The 17,772-nt window shown below is 43.7% G+C and overlaps 1 protein-coding gene across 1 annotated transcript in view; it reads right to left on the minus strand.

Moving 5' to 3' along the window:
• Window positions 1–17,772, minus strand: part of BAIAP3 (BAI1 associated protein 3) — a 1,057,809-nt gene that overhangs the window by 239,812 nt on the left and 800,225 nt on the right. Inside the window, exon 12 of the mRNA XM_078664937.1 lies at window positions 2,379–2,486. Within this exon, the coding sequence (XP_078521063.1) occupies window positions 2,379–2,486 (108 nt within the window). The remainder of the gene's footprint in view (window positions 1–2,378; window positions 2,487–17,772) is intronic.

Here is a 17,772-nt window from a genome sequence, read left to right on the forward strand (position 1 = left end):
GTTTGCAGGGTCCAGTCCTCCTGCTTTTTTGTGTCCCTGAATCAGGCAAGCCGGAATCTAACCATATGAACCTTGGAGAGCAGCTCCAGTCCTGTGTACTAGGAGGTGTTGGTAGTCCTTGAGTTCTTGAATGAGTTTTCTTCTTCCAGTAGGAGTCAGGAGTCTTCCCATTGTCATAAATTGACAGCAATGGGTTAGCATTTAGCTGAAGCCATCTTGTATTTAGAAGTTATCTTATCTGCTTTGTGAAAGCCATTTTGTATTTTTGGCAGCCATTTTGTCTGCCATGTGCTCTGTCCTACCTTTCTGTTAACTGCTCTTGTAGTCTGCCTAGAGACAAACTATATTCAGCATCCTCCACTTCGCACATGCCCAGAAGGGCGTAGCTAGTAGAATGCACCTGCTTCTCCAGTATAACTGTCAGGCTATGTTTGCTGCTGTATGGAGAAGTAACTCTCCTCCCACTTTGTTGAGCAAGTAGATCTTGTATGCCCAATGTAGTCATTTTGCATGCTTACATGAGCCAGGACTGCCCCTTGGTTTTATGCTGAGTATGTAACCCTCACATATATAATGCCCTAGTGTTCTGTACTCTTGAGACTGCCTCATTCAGTTGCTAAGGCTTCTGTGTGATGTAGTCTCAACTCATTTGAGTTTAATAAAAATGATCTTTTATATTTCAGCTTCTGTGCCAATTTCTTCTTTGTTGGTTTAAAGGGACCAAGTATCAGTGAGACCCCTGAGAAGGATTTTGATTACTTCACCATGTCCTGGAATTATCTGAGGAGGTGGTGGTTGAGGTAATATATTTATCCTGTGCACTAGCCATTGACTGGAGAAATTCTGGCATCACTTCTAACTATTGTCATGTGGTCCCCCACCTTCTTTTGCAACACTTCCTCCTTCCTCATTGCTTTAATTTTAAATTATCGAAGAACCTTGGTTTCAATATGGCAGAACATTTCTGTCTCCAGGAAGGTCTGTCTTAAGCTCCTTAGCCACTTCTCTATTGAGATGACCTCTTTTCCTACCTATAGGGTCAAAACTGATTCTCTCCCCCTCTGTGTCTGGAGCCTGCCTGGATAAGAAAGGTCCTGGGAATGATTATGAGAAGTCATCCTCAAGTCAAAATAGGTAGTGCTAAGGCTGTCATTTATTCTGCCAACTGTTCCTGTCCACACCCAGATAGCTAATTCCTACAAAGTGGTCAGCAGTGAACTCCATTCTGCCATTTGTTGTCTCAGGGGCAGGCCATTGTATTCTGAGCTATAGTTAACTCTCCTAGGCATGAATGTGTATTCCATCTCTGAATGCGATGAGTGGTAGAACTGTATTTCAGCCTGCTGTGCATTTAACCTTGTTCTGGCTATCCTAAAATACATTTTTCTAATGTTACTTTCCCACTTAAATTATCAAAAATGTGATTTAATTATTATATCAAAATGTGAAAATTAAATTGGAAAAACATTTGATTGACATTACTAGTATTTTCCCAGGTGGAGATACAAATTAAACCTAGACCTGTCTTATGGAAAATGTAGCTTAACCTACACAGTAAAATTGCATTTAAGCCTTCAGTCACAGTGAGGGCACACTTTTTAAATACAGCACGTCACCATTTTATAGATATGAGGCACCACGCACGCCTTGTGGGCTTACAAGATACTTTTTAAGGTTGATATATTAATATATTAAAATTGGTTGTTCTACTTGGTGATGGCAATTTCCTTACCATTTGTTACTGTAGTGCCTTTAAACAGCAGCCTATACAGAGCACAGTGGTGTTATTGGCATACATATATTTTTATCTTATATATGGGGTAATTACACACTGCAGCTCACATGCAACATTTACTCTTGCATATCATAGGTCCATTTTAGGCATCTCTAAAATGGACTTATAGGGGAGTTAATCGGATCAAACAGGAAGATTCAATGCAAAGCACATGTTTTAGGGGGCAAGCACAAGTGCTTTACTACTGTTAACCAGACATGAAAAAAACTGGGGACCTCACAAAAATGAAGTAATTCCTTAAAAGCTTATAGAATTTAGCTGTGCAGTTTAACAGTTAATACGAGATGAATAATCATTTGTATCTCTTTTACTTGTACCTCCCAATAAGGCAGCCAGGTCAGATAGGAGAAGCACACTAATGGGACAATGCAAATGAAAACATGACTACCTAGCAAAGGGCACGAGAAATGTGCAAGTACACACAAATAGATCCATTCAAATGAAAGCATACTTAAAAAAAGGGATCCGTTTAAAGTAAATCTTTCCCAGATCCAATCATGAGTTTGCAGTTTTAAATATTCTGAGAAATAAGTTATTAGACAATTATTGTTCAGTCAATAAGTACCTTTTGTTCAGATTTTACCTGTGAGGTGATAAGTTTGATGATTAGATGACAGTCTCCTTGAACCCGGGAGGAACTTGACCGGGGTTCCAGCTTGAACCATTTATCTAACCCCCCAACAGGAATTTCCTAAGAAACAAAACATTTGAGAGTTTTAATGAGAGCCTTTGCAAACCATTGGTGAATGTCATGGTGAAAAAAATCTGTATTATTTGATTTCTCAAATGTGATGCAGCCACACACCAAAATCATATCAGCTCTGCTCAACTATGTGAAACTACAAATGAAACTAATTGAAAAATGCAAATCACGAGCACATCAAAGAATGAGAATATTATATTGCATTTTATAAAGACTACAACTGCCGGGTGCAAATTAAATTCATGCTGGGTAGATTCTGAGTTTTGCACTTGACTTAAATATTACAGGTCATAATGTGCACACTTTTTGCACTTGTCATGCGCATTTCTGCACTCCATTGTACCACCTGCACCAAAATCAAGGTGTAAGCATTTAGCAGTCCATGCTTAATGGTAGCAGTGACAAAATAAGTGGAAAAACCGTTCCATTAGCACTTATTTTTAGCACTGCAGCAATTTCTACTTGCGGAAATAAATGTGGAAAGGTAACACCACACTACGGGGCATATTATCAAGGGATTTATCTCTGCTTTTTTGGCTTTAAAAGCCAAGAAAGCGGAGATAAAATTATCTCCCTATTACCTAGCTGTCGCTAACACCAGTTAGAGACAGCTAGTAGGAGATAGCGACCATCTTGGGCCCCGCTTTGCATGTCAGAGATATTTAACACTAATGACATGCAAAGTGGGCGCGCCAAGATGTTAGCGACTGGAAACAGTCGCTAACATCGCTATCTCCTATTACCAACTTTTGGAGATATTCGCGCTAAGCACGAATATCTCAAAAGCTAACACCTGCCCTGAGCAGTTCTTAGCCATGTTATCCAATGGGAGGTGGATAACATGGCTAAGAGCATTAGCTCGGTAATGCATGAATATCGCGGACTTTACAGCGATATTCATGCATTTCGGCCGATTTTTATCGCTTAGGAGATAAACCTTGATAATAGCAAGGCTCCTAAGCGATAAAAATCGCCGCAACACGGCGATAAAATTATTGCCGCTAAGCCAACATAGCGATAATTATCGCTAGTTGTTGGTAATATGCCCCTACATTGTTAACACAAAACACTCAATAAACAAACAGTACTTTTGAATGTTGAAATTGAAAAATGCTGATCACCATAGGAAAAGGGTTTAGATGTATCGGTTGAGTGATCCCTCGATTTTGACATTTGAAGTCGCATTTTATTTTTACCTACAATATTGTAACAAAAATATCAGTAGATTGAGCAACAGTATGCGGTCTGTCAGGGACACTTTACGCCAAGTATGCTTGGGAATCAGGACAAGAGAACATGTCAGAATAAATTAACGGTCTAATTAAGAACTTGGGAGATGCATTACATCGACCAAAAATGGTGCCTGTCCTGTCCGCCTTAGAGTCGCGAAGCACTGCGAGCGGGTTGTCCATGCTTTTTGCCGGATGTCCTCATTAACCAAACTGTAAATATGGCCCTAAGTTTTGCTTGCCGCATATTTTCCCATTTACCGCATAGTTTGTAAGTTCATAAAAAAAAATCATTCTTTGCTCAAACTAATCAAATATTACTACAAAAATACTTATCACAGCTACAGTGCAGGGGCTTGAACTTTACAACAGCAAATTTCAGCTTTCGGGTACTGACTGTCTTATTCATGAATAAAGCATGTACTAATCAGTTGAACATATTTACCAAACTGTATCAATGTCCCAAACTGATAGATTAAGGCATGGCTTCTTTCTTCACAATGAAGAAAATCCTCACACCCTTACATGTGATTCATCCAGGGTGAAAAGAATGATTCCTTTGATGCAATGAAACTGGTTTTCCTCACCAGGGCAAGGTCATGTTACACCACAGACACTGTTCTATAGAATGCCATTATTTCAAGGGTCAGTCAGAATACAGAAGCATTCCAAGTACTTTACATGACCCTTTCAGGCTTGATGTCTTCTGAAATCTTAGAGTGCCTTTTAGCGAAAGGCTTACATTATAAGATATGATCGACATAATTGTTTTGCAGGGAAGTTTCTTATCAGGAGGTGCTTCCTGACCCAAAGCTGAGGAGTAGTTTTAAAACTTAACTGGGATTTGCCGAATAAAAGACACATCTTTGAGTACAAGAAGTGCATGCATGTCAACTTCTTTTCAGCTGAGTGCAACATTGGATGTTTCACCCAAACTCTTTTAGTCTTGGACTTAGAAGGCACTTTTAAGATAATAGCATTTCTGTGTTACAATGCTAAACAATATTACTACTCGTTGGTAAACAGCATATTTTGTCAAGATCTAGTTAAGAAACCTTTGGACTTTCTTAACAAACTTTTGAATTGTGCTTAGCGTTGCCAGTCATTTTGTATCAATGTGCATTTAAAAGTCAAAATAACGAGAAAATATTTCTACAAATGTGCCGCACAATGATGCATAAGGTTTATTGTACGGTTAATACAAACCTTAATAAACAGACATAACATTCAGCATGAAAATTTAAAACGTCCCATGAGAACAAGCACGTCTGAGTTTGACACAAAAAGACTAATCTGAGCCATTGTTAAAAGGAAGAACGGGATTTGCTGCATATTTGAATGCTAGAAGGTAGTATGCAAAATTGCAGTAGCAACATAGACAATACCAAGGCCGTTTAAGGCACAAAAAGATTAAGCTACGTCGTTGTTACAATGAAGAACAGGATTTGCAGCATATATGATTGCTAAAAGTCACCGTAAAAGCTTGCAAAAGCAGCAGAGACAATACCAAGTTCATTTAGGCACACGGGGGCATATTACCAACAAATAGCGATATTTATCGCTAAGTAGGGTTAGCGGCAATATTTTTATCGCCGCGCATCACCGGTTTTTATCGCTGAGATAACTTGCTATTAGCAAGGTTTATCTCAAAAGTGATAAAAATCAGGCGAAATGCGTGAATATCGCTGAGAATACAGCGATTTTCACGCATTAGCGACAAAATGCTCTTAGCCATGTTATCCACCTCCCATTGGATAACATGGCTAAGAACTGGTCTGAGCAGGCGTTGGTTTTTGGCAATAGCGTGAATATTTCCATCGCTACGCCTGCCTTGCTAATAGGCGATAGCGACGTTAGCGACTGCTTGCAGTCTCTCACAGGTTGGGTACGCCCACTTTGCATGTCAGTAGCGATAAATATCGCTGACATGCAAAGCGGGCCCCAAACCGCTCGCTAACGCCTAAAAGATGTCGCTAACATCAGTTAGCAACAGCTTGCTAATAGAGCGATATAATTATTGCAGCTTAGCGGCCAAAAACGGCCGCTAAACCGGCGATAATTGCCTATCGCCACCCTTGGTAATATGCCCCACGGTGCCTTGTGCAACAGAATTTTGAAATGTAACATGTGTATCAAGACAATTTTGCAAGCAGAGACCAGCCCGATGTAAAACAAGCAGAATCTGGTTACACGGGTGTTGAAATTTATAAAGAAAAAAATGCAATGTGCAAGACAAATAGATGGGGTGCTTAAACTGCCACACTTGGTATCATGATGGGAAGTATTACCCGACTGTAAACCACAAGCATAAGTGCAATATCTAGCATCATCTAAGATAAATCGAATGATCGTGCACGCGCATGCATTAGTCTGTTGTGCTGTGTGGGAAATCTACTATTCCACTCTGTCTGCATGGTGTGCACGGCATAGCTTATCCCTATGTTGAATGGTTGTGCTTTCCTTGAATGGATGGTTGAAGCCCTCCTGTGGTGTTCTACTCAGCCCAAATGTGGTGTGTGGGCACCTCGTCTTTTGACAGAAGTTGGGAATGGGAGTTGGGGATCACCCCAAGGACTCTATGGTAGCGGGGCTGTTGTGGTTCACTGTGTTCTCTGGATGGAATAGATATATATGGTGCCCAGACTGTTTCATATCTTTTGCTTCTGTTCCACCGTTTTGTGTAATGTTCTCCATTGCTAGTCAATGCCACAACCTATTAAGCCAGCCTTCCTTTTTAGTAGTGTGGGCTGTATTGCTGTAGTTAGGGCAATCGTAAGTTGTTTTCCTCTCCTGCCAAGGACACCAGTGGTACTTTGATGTACAGTACTATGTGCCTTCCTCTGCTTTGCAAATGTGCCAGGCAACTGATGTGTTATAGTTCTGCACTAAATCAACATCTGCAACACACACATTTGCACAAGAAAACCATGTTAGTATGGCACCTAATTGGGCCCGGTACCTATACTTTTCAGGGCAGTGGCTCTGTCCTCCACTGGCACAAGCTCTAAAACTGCTTTCTCAGTTATAGGCACATAGACAGCAGCTCTCCGTATGCTGAAAAGCAACATTAAAGCATAGGGCAGAGGTGGGACGCCCTAGCTGCTCAACACCACCCTTCTGTTTGTGCTCTAGGTGGGGGCGGTGCAAAATGGAAATAACTGGCAAGAGGCCAGAGTTGTATGACGTTACAACACAGGCATTTACCACGCAAGCCTTTACATATATACAGTCGCTCTGGAAAAAAAGGTTACAGGGACTTCCTAGTTAGGCTGACCTTTCACTCATACAAAACCACAGAAATTGAGCAGTTATAGTTATCTATGCTAACTATAACTTACACCCCCTCAATGCACTGCTTATGACCTCACAAATTAGATCACTCATGACATGGTCAGTGACATCACAGGTGACATCACTGTTGGCATCTCTAATGACATCCAAAACACAAAATAGGTGTGACACCCTCTAATTGTGCTTGAAACAATTATTCAACACACCTTTCACTACTGTCTATCTTTCCACCTACTGCTACACTTCCTTCAGAAAAAAGACGGGGCACTTCCAAGAATTTGACGAGGTAGGCTCTCTCACGTAATGTTAGTCAAAAGGGGGAATCCCTGGAGTCGACTGGTCGACCGTTAACTATTGGCCTTTCCTATTTAAGAAGAAAAGGTCACAGAGTGCGGTGGGTATATAAATGGATATAAAAATAGGTTTCCACAAAGAAATAGAATCGTTAACAATCTATATTTATTAAAATTACAGTCAATCAAACAATAAAAAGCAAAGCAAATTCATACAATTTTTGCAATACAGTTAAAATCCAAGGGAAAGATGCCTTGGAGGGATAAAAATTAAATATTCAACAATGTTACACGAACACAATATTACGGTACACGAAAAATAGGGACACACGTAATGTGACATGCTTCATCATTTGCCACCTCGTCCCACCCTGGTAAGGGGGTACTACCAGGCCAGACTCGACCTCAGGGTGGGGCTGGCCTGAGGGAGTTCTTAGAAATTACTTACCATGGCATGAGTGATGTAATATGTGAGGTCATAAGCAGTGCATTGTGGGGGCCTAAGTTATAGTTAGCTCAGGTAATTATATCTGCTGAATTTCCATGGTCTTGGGCAAGTTAAATGTCAGCTTTACTAGTATATAATGTCCCTGTAACCTTTGTTTTTTTCAGTGAATTGCTACGTTTTTTAAACTTTTCAATCGTAACTGTGACCTGCCACTTTTCAGAGTAGGTGTGTGAGTTTCTGTGTGGGTCTGTGAGTACCTGTGAGTGTGTGAGTGTCTGTGTGGGTCTGTGAGTGGGTGTGTGAGTATCTGTGTGAGTGGGTGTATGAGTGCCTGTGTGTGTCTGTGAGTGGGTATGTGAGTGCGTGTGTGGGTCGTGAGTGCCTATGTGGGTGTGTGGGTGACTATGTTAGTGTCTGAGTGGGTGTGCAAGTGCCTGTGTGGGTCTGTGAGTGAGTCTGTGAGTGCTTGTGTGGGTCTATGAGTGTGTGTGAGTACCTGTGTATGCCTGGAAGTGGGTGGGTGGGTGAGTGGTGCTATGCATTTTGGGCATTTGCATACTTAGGGTATTTAAAATAGGCTCTGCTTTCACCAGGAGACGACAAGAAAGAAACCACTCATTAGTCACTACTAATCAACTTGTGCTCCAATAGATCAACGATCAATTCACCCCCATTGAGCATTTCATTTCATTTTGCAATGAGGAATACAAGAGGAAACACACGTGTTTTGCCTTCTCAAAGCCCAAGATGTTAGGATTTATTGTAGCTTTACAGAAGTGGAAGTTCAACTGGGGCACCTGCTATATTTGTATTTGTAAGTGCTTCACGCTGAGGCTTAATTTCTGTGAAATCAGAAGCAGGGCAAGATGTTAACCTCATTTTTGTTAACAGAGTCCCCAGTTTTGCCAAAAACGTCTACCCAACTGGAATACTTTCATTTGGTTAATTAGCAAGTGCTACCTTGTTTGGTAAATGTCTTGTGCATATTCTACACTACAGCTGCGTAAAGGGCCGCAAGATGTGCATGTCATTTTGGCAATGTAATGTTCCTTCAGCGCCTTCATCCGCAAATCTGTGATAACGTCAATCCTCATCAAGAGAAGCCGAAAAGACTACAAAGAGGTGAATCTCCACCAAACAGGGGTACTTCCCCTTAACTAAATTATGTAAGTGCGTCTTTGTTTGGTGGAGATGTCCTCTTATTCCTCTGCATCACTTGTCACAGTCATCCCAGATCATATTTGCTTCAATAGATCAATGATGCAATCACCTCCATTAAGGTTTTCCGATTGTTTTTCAACATGGAACACAAGAGGAAACACATTTGCTTTGTCTTCACCAAGCCTAAGGAGTTAGGATTCTATGTGTTTTACACAAGGGGAGGAGGGCTGCACTGCCCCCCTCCCATGCCGATTTCAGCCCTGGGGACCCAATCCCCCATGGCCCAGCCATGTCTACCTGGGTGCTCTGGTCCCACCCAGGGCACCCAGTGTGTATTGTTGGGGACTGCGAGGGGAGGAGCCTCAACACCCTGCGGTCCCAGCTGGTTCACCGCCTTCTGTGGGAGGCGGCATTGCTCCTGCATGCTGGGAGCTGCTTAATATGCAGTGCCCTGTATGCAGGAGCAATCTTTCACCTGCTTCATTGCCTGCATGACAGCAGGCAGGGAAACAAATGAAAACCTCGGTCCCAGCTGGAAGGAGCAGTTTGACAGCTCCTGTTTGCTGGGAGTGGAGTTAGTGTTTGCTCTGCAAATTGCTATGTCCCTGAGGTGGGCACCACGGGACATAAGAGGAGCAGGCCCTAGGGGTGGTGATCTCCAGGGCCATTAATGGCCCCAGATGTAGGGCCTTGTGGCCCCTCCTTCTTTACATTGCCTGGGCTGGCCCGGGGAGGTGGTGGTCCTTGGGGCTGTATATGGCCGCGTGACACCCCTTTCAGTTTTTAAAGTTATTTGGCCTCAGGGAGGTGGTGGTCCCCAGACCCAAGGTGGTCCCCCATTTATATTTATTTAGCCCCTGGGAGGTGGTGATCCCAGGGGCATATTAAAGCTTCTGGAGAGGGGCTGCACAGCCCCCCTCCATGATGCTTAAAAAGTCCTCGGGTGGTGGTTGTCCCTGGTGCTCAATAAGCCAAATAGAGGGGGGTTTGCGCAGCCCCCTCCCAAATGTAACTAAAGCCCAGGGAGGTGGTGGTCCCTGGGGCTAAAAACAGCTCTAAGCAGGGGCCTGTGCACCCCTCCCTTATTTTTTAAATGTTTGTGCATGCCCCTGGGGCTTTTTTTAAAACAAGCGCGGGAGACCGCGCTGTTTTTTCCTTTTTACCACTGATCCCAGAAGCGATTTTGCAGCAAATGTTTTAAAAAAAGCTTTTTTTTCCTGCCGGGGTCCCAAGACCAGGGCTAGAGGGTTCCTAACATAACCTGCCCCCTTTTCCTTTTTTTAAAATATTTTTGGGACTTGACTGAAGCTGAGTCCCAAGATGGCTGCCAACACTTTCTCGTGTTGGCAGCAAATCAGATATCATCAGAGGATCCCCATTCCTATATATATATATATATATATATATATATATATATATATATATATATATATATATATATATATATATATATATATATATATATATACATTGCTACACGCTTTTCGTCTCTATTAAAACTTTCGAAAAAGAAAGGCCGGCACGCTGGTATCCAGTTGCAAGATTTTTAATCACCAAACCCCCCTCACCCCTTACAGACGCGTTTCGCCTTCACAGGCTTCGTCAGTGTAAAGTTACTGTGCAATTAAGATCACCATTTTAAAGTCATTGGTTGTCTACACCCTCTATCAACATAAACAAGGGACATGTTTTTTTGGCTATATTGTGGTCGCCATTTTGTAGTGTGCAAATAACAATACTTTGCATGCTTCATCATGGTGATTTACGTGAAAGTGCATAGTGCCCATTTAAAAACAAGTAACATTATTAGAATAAAATCAATGCTTGTTATCATACAATCACTTATAGCAGTAAATTTTGATCAGGACAACATTTGAGTTTTTTTCAAAACAATTCATATCTCAAATTATCCTTCTTAAGTTATTCAGCCCTGAATGGGCGATTTCATCAACAGTGCAGATTAGAAATACAGAAAATACAAGGCATGGGATGTCATATGGGAAAAGGAGCTACCCAGTTCTATTTCATTAGCTGCTACCCATTCCCCATTAGTGACACCATACTCATTACAAATGAACCCACAGTTCTTCATTATTATTTAAACCCCATGGAGTAATCGTTTTTAGGTTAATAATGTGTTTAGATTCTAAGATGCGTAGGGACTTTTCCCTGTCACCTCCCCGTTCTAATTTGGGGGCCTGGTCCATGCAGTAGAAGCTTAGTTTTTCCCACTTGCTTTGATGGTGTAAAGCAAAGTGGCGGGCTACTGGATATGTCTTATCGTTGTTGGTAATGGCCCGCATATGTTCGAGAACCCTGAGTTTAGCGGGTTTGATGGTACTACCAATATATCGTAATTTGCATGGACAGGTTAGACAGTACACAGTGTACTCCGGAAACACCATCCTGCCGCATCAACGAACGGGTGCCTGCATAACAGGGGTGTACCCGTCAATTGTATTCAACTCCCAAACATCCTATAGATATCAACCTGTAAAAGCTTGCAGCACTCGCAGGGGTGGTTTCTCCAAGATGTTTATTAGGAAACCATCAGCACATCAGCACATCAACAAGACGCGTTTCGGCGTGTAGCCTTCGTCAATTGTATAACAGTCGGCGTGGTGGCCATTGCTCGTATTTCATCATACGTGGGTTTACAATCATGGACAACAAAAGAGGACTGACAGTTTCAACGTCAAAGCGCCGCCATATTGTAACGTGCATTTTAACAAACCTTATGTAACGTTCTGGAACAAGGTTAAAAACATCATATTATGTATATACATGCTCAATTTACACAAATTAAGTCATGTTCCCATACAATTCATCATAGCCCAGGATGGGCATAACCTTCAATCTATGGTTCCATAATGTCCTCACAACATGTAATCTCGCCCTGAATGGGCTAATTTACAGGCCAATGCAAACTCTGCACATTTCAAGTATATAACTGCGTCAGTTGAGATTCATTTACTGCTCCAATTCACTAATTCTTTAAGTTCCTTAATCTAAATCATGATAATATATATACTTAATCCAATATTTCATATACTCCAACTTTCAATTCATTTTTAGATACACTTCATCATATCGAAAATCCCATACATAAGAGACGAAAATGTCTTAAATACACTGAACCATTGATCCCTTTTCTGAAGTCACTATCCCAAATGTACGGCCAATTCTTCATGCATATTCAGACCGTTTGGCATCTTACTTTGCAGATCTATTATGTACCTTGACTCGAGACGCCTAAGCCTCTGTAATCGGTCGCCCCCTCTCACACTCACAGGGACACTGTCTAGGCACATGAACGACAACAGGTCCCTGTTGCGCCCATGGGCCTTGTCAAAGTGTCTAGCTACGGGATAGGACTCATCTACATTCTTGATAGCTCGCATATGTTCCAATATACAAATTTTGACCGGATGGGTCGTGCTACCAATATATCTCTTCCCGCAGGGGCATGTCCTGGGCTATGATGAATTGTCAATGGCCACCACGCCGACTGTTATACAATTGACGAAGGCTACACGCCGAAACGCGTCTTGTTGATGTGCTGATGGTTTCCTAATAAACATCTCGGAGAAACCATCCCTGCGAGTGCTGCAATCTTTTACAGGTTGATATCTGTAGGATGTTTGGGAGTTGAATATATATATATATATGACAGTAATGAAAGTGCAGACACGCCAGCCTACTTAAGGTTACTATTTTGTTTCACTTCACAGGACTAAGTTGACCAAGAGTCCCAGTGTTGCCAGACTCCACCCACTCAGGGAGGACGACGCCAGCTGTTCAAACTAAAACGCGTTTGACCAGCGTGAAGAGAACTTGGTGTTGAACTGCGCACAGTCCATAAGGAAGGGGCGTTTGTGGCCCCGAAACGCGTCGGACCCAATTTTAATTCAAGGGAACCTGTGAACATTGCAGAGGAGCCTAATACAGACCGGAGGGTCGGATGAAGCGGTGAGCCCTCCCGAAGCGCTTGCGCAATTTGCTCTACTATATTCAGGCGGCCAGCCTTGGTCGCGGAAGGAGCTCCACTCTGATGGCGGAACATGTATCCTGTCCTAAGAGACTGAGGCGAGATCAAGCACACTCGCCTGTCAGCGCAACATCCATTTGAATAAAACGTGATGCCCGCAGCTTCCCTCCCATCCTACTTAAGGATTTTAATGACAGTAATGAAAGTGCAGACACGCCAGCCTACTTAAGGTTACTATTTTGTTTCACTTCACAGGACTACGTTGACCAAGAGTCCCAGTGTTGCCAGACTCCACCCACTCAGGGAGGACGATGCCAGCTGTTCAAACTAAAACGCGTTTGACCAGCGTGAAGAGAACTTGGTGTTGAACTGCGCACAGTCCATGAGGAAGGGGCGTTTGTGGCCCCGAAACGCGTCGGACCCAATTTTAATTCAAGGGAACCTGTGAACATTGCAGAGGAGCCTAACACAGACCGGAGGGTCGGATGAAGCGGTGAGCCCTCCCGAAGCGCTTGCGCAATTTGCTCTACTATATTCAGGCGGCCAGCCTTGGTCGCGGAAGGAGCTCCACTCTGATGGCGGAACATGTATCCTGTCCTAAGAGACTGAGGCGAGATCAAGCACACTCGCCTGTCAGCGCAACATCCATTTGAATAACACGTGATGCCCACAGCTTCCCTCCCATCCTACTTAAGGATTTTAATGACAGTAATGAAAGTGCAGACACGCCAGCCTACTTAAGGTTACTATTTTGTTTCACTTCACAGGACTACGTTGACCAAGAGTCCCAGTGTTGCCAGACTCCACCCACCCAGGGAGGACAACGCCAGCTGTTCAAACTAAAACGCGTTTGACCAGCGTGAAGAGAAATTGGTGTTGAACTGCGCACAGTCCATGAGGAAGGGGCGTTTGTGGCCCGAAACGCGTCCGACCCAATTTTAATTCAAGGGAACCTGTGAACATTGCAGAGGAGCCTAATACAGACCGGAGGGTCGGATGAAGCGGTGAGCCCTCCCGAAGCGCTTGCGCAATTTGCTCTACTATATTCAGGCGGCCAGCCTTGGTCGTGGAAGGAGCTCCACTCTGATGGCGGAACATGTATCCTGTCCTAAGAGACTGAGGCGAGATCAAGCACACTCGCCTGTCAGCGCAACATCCATTTGAATAAAACGTGATGCCTGCAGCTTCCCTCCCATCCTACTTAAGGATTTTAATGACAGTAATGAAAGTGCAGACACGCCAGCCTACTTAAGGTTACTATTTTGTTTCACTTCACAGGACTACGTTGACCAAGAGTCCCAGTGTTGCCAGACTCCACCCACTCAGGGAGGACGACGCCAGCTGTTCAAACTAAAACGCGTTTGACCAGCGTGAAGAGAACTTGGTGTTGAACTACGCACAGTCCATGAGGAAGGGGCGTTTGTGGCCCCGAAACGCGTCGGACCCAATTTTAATTCAAGGGAACCTGTGAACATTGCAGAGGAGCCTAATACAGACCGGAGGGTCGGATGAAGCGGTGGCCCTCCCGAAGCGCTTGCGCAATTTGCTCTACTATATTCAGGCGGCCAGCCTTGGTCGCGGAAGGAGCTCCACTCTGATGGCGGAACATGTATCCTGTCCTAAGAGACTGAGGCGAGATCAAGCACACTCGCCTGTCAGCGCAACATCCATTTGAATAAAACGTGATGCCCGCAGCTTCCCTCCCATCCTACTTAAGGATTTTAATGACAGTAATGAAAGGGCAGACACGCCAGCCTACTTAAGCTTACTATTTTGTTTCACTTCACAGGACTACGTTGACCAAGAGTCCCAGTGTTGCCAGACTCCACCCACTCAGGGACGACGACACCAGCTGTTCAAACTAAAATGCGTTTGACCAGCGTGAAGAGAACTTGGTGTTGAACTGCGCACAGTCCATGAGGAAGGGGCGTTTGTGGCCCCGAAACGCGTCGGACCCAATTTTAATTCAAGGGAACCTGTGAACATTGCAGAGGAGCCTAATACAGACCGGAGGGTCGGATGAAGCGGTGAGCCCTCCCGAAGCGCTTGCGCAATTTGCTCTACTATATTCAGGCGGCCAGCCTTGGTCGCGGAAGGAGCTCCACTCTGATGGCGGAACATGTATCCTGTCCTAAGAGACTGAGGCGAGATCAAGCACACTCGCCTGTCAGCGCAACATCCATTTGAATAAAACGTGATGCCCGCAGCTTCCCTCCCATCCTACTTAAGGATTTTAATGACAGTAATGAAAGTGCAGACACGCCAGCCTACTTAAGGTTACTATTTTGTTTCACTTCACAGGACTACGTTGACCAAGAGTCCCAGTGTTGCCAGACTCCACCCACTCAGGGAGGACGACGCCAGCTGTTCAAACTAAAACGCGTTTGACCAGCGTGAAGAGAACTTGGTGTTGAACTGCGCACAGTCCATGAGCAAGGGGCGTTTGTTGCCCCGAAACGCGTCGGACCCAATTTTAATTCAATGGAACCTGTGAACATTGCAGAGGAGCCTAATACAGACCGGAGGGTCGGATGAAGCGGTGAGCCCTCCCGAAGCGCTTGCGCAATTTGCTCTACTATATTCAGGCGGCCAGCCTTGGTCGCGGAAGGAGCTCCACTCTGATGGCGGAACATGTATCCTGTCCTAAGAGACTGAGGCGAGATCAAGCACACTCGCCTGTCAGCGCAACATCCATTTGAATAAAACGTGATGCCCGCAGCTTCCCTCCCATCCTACTTAAGGATTTTAATGACAGTAATGAAAGTGCAGACACGCCAGCCTACTTAAGGTTACTATTGTGTTTCACTTCACAGGACTACGTTGACCAAGAGTCCCAGTGTTGCCAGACTCCACCCACTCAGGGAGGACGACGCCAGCTGTTCAAACTAAAACGCGTTTGACCAGCGTGAAGAGAACTTGGTTTTGAACTGCGCACAGTCCATGAGGAAGGGGCGTTTGTGGCCCCGAAACGCATCGGACCCAATTTTAATTCAAGGGAACCTGTGAACATTGCAGAGGAGCCTAATACAGACCGGAGGGTCGAATGAAGCGGTGAGCCCTCCCGAAGCGCTTGCGCAATTTGCTCTAATATATATATATATATATATATATATATATATATATAGAGAGAGAGAGAGAGAGAGAGATATGCAGATGAAGCCCTTAATGTTCACCTATGAAAGTCATATTAGCTTGCCTCATCCTGACTGCTGAACCAATCTTCTGAAGCATTTTTTAACACTTTATGTTTCATCTATTTTGGATTAATTTGTTTCTCCATCTGAAAACATATTTGTTTTCATTTTTTCAGTTTTCCCTACCCCTTTACATTTAATCACCAATACCTAGTACATAAAATAGGACCTACAATATAGTACATATCTTTGTAGTTATTGTTTATTTGGTCTTTGCCCACTTGGGCTTGATTGTTCACCATCTAGCACACTCTGGTGCAGCCATTCCGCATGCAGTACATATAGGCTCTAACTTCAGATATACACTGTGCCATTGCCCATTAAGGCGAGGTTTGACTTTATCTATGTAGGGCCAGCACGATTCTTTACCTTTATCTTGGCGTGTATTTACATAGGGCACTAATTCTGCTCTTGTCGTATTTCAAGTCAGGTTCGTGATTGAGTTATGATTTCTATACTCGTTCATATGGCAGAGAGAATTGGTCTCATGGTACCAGATCTAGAGTGGCCATCGATGCGGTTCTGTGCTAAATATTGGAGTGAATAACATCTGAATCACTTGGTATACCGGGGAAAACTACTTTCAGAGTATTAGTTATTTTTCTTTTCTCATTTTCAGATACACTAAAGTGGAGTGACACTAATTTAACTCTATTATAGTGATGATTATTATTTACAAATGTATTTACGTTTTGTTTTTTCACTATTTGTAAAAAATAACTGCATTGTCATTAAGCACAGCCATAAATGACTCTTTTATGTCTATGGCTGACTTTTTGGTTGCCATGGCAACCAAGGGAGAAACCAATTGTACATATACTTGTTAGCCTCACAGCAAAGTGTAGAATGTAGTGACCAAGGCGGTTGTACCGCCGAAACGCGCCTGACCTTGCATATGGAATTAAAAGCCATCTGTCCCACGAATTATCACGGTGTTGGTGCCTGTTTACATGAATGATGTTAGGATGGTGAAACATTGCAGATCCGCCGGGATCTTAACACCGAACCTCCTCGCTCAGGAGCTCTGAGTACACGGACACTTGGTAGCGGTTTTGAGGAACAGGAAAATCTCAGAGCCCCCCGGCAGCAGACAAAACGACAGAATCAAATGATATTCTCGATCTCGGAGGCCCCGCGCAAGTGGAGAACAACTGATCAATGTATGAGCTGGAGGGCGAGTGCAGGATCAGGTAGGCTCCTCTAAGCGGGTTGTTTGAGTGAGAGTAATCATGCAGTGGTGGCTGCTGGGAGAGGTAGTCCTGTGAAGGTGAATACGGGCAGTGAGTGACACAGTGGGCACACTCTATTCCATTGCAATGGCAGAAGACTGGGTCAGAGAGTGGGAAGAGGCAGCTCTCGATGTGTTTAATGACGAAGACAACAGATCGGAACAAGGGCGCAATGCGCAAAAGGGGTCAGACAATGAGCCAACTAGCAACAGTGCCAAATTAATACAGGAATTGGAAAAACTGTGTAAAAACGAAGTGGCGAAGTGGTGGGAGTGTAAGTCCCTACAAAGGTATCTGGATGTGGGAAGGATCCCAAGAGGCCTACGGATCCTAGTTGCCCCGTCATATGAAAACCCAGACCCAGGAATGTTGAAAGACTGGGAAGAAAACAGCGCTGAATCATCTAGAAGAATGCTGCAGATACTTATAAAATATGCTGAT

Source organism: Lissotriton helveticus, chromosome 10 (assembly GCF_964261635.1).
Source record: "Lissotriton helveticus chromosome 10, aLisHel1.1, whole genome shotgun sequence".
Classification (NCBI taxonomy): Eukaryota; Metazoa; Chordata; class Amphibia; order Caudata; family Salamandridae; genus Lissotriton; species Lissotriton helveticus.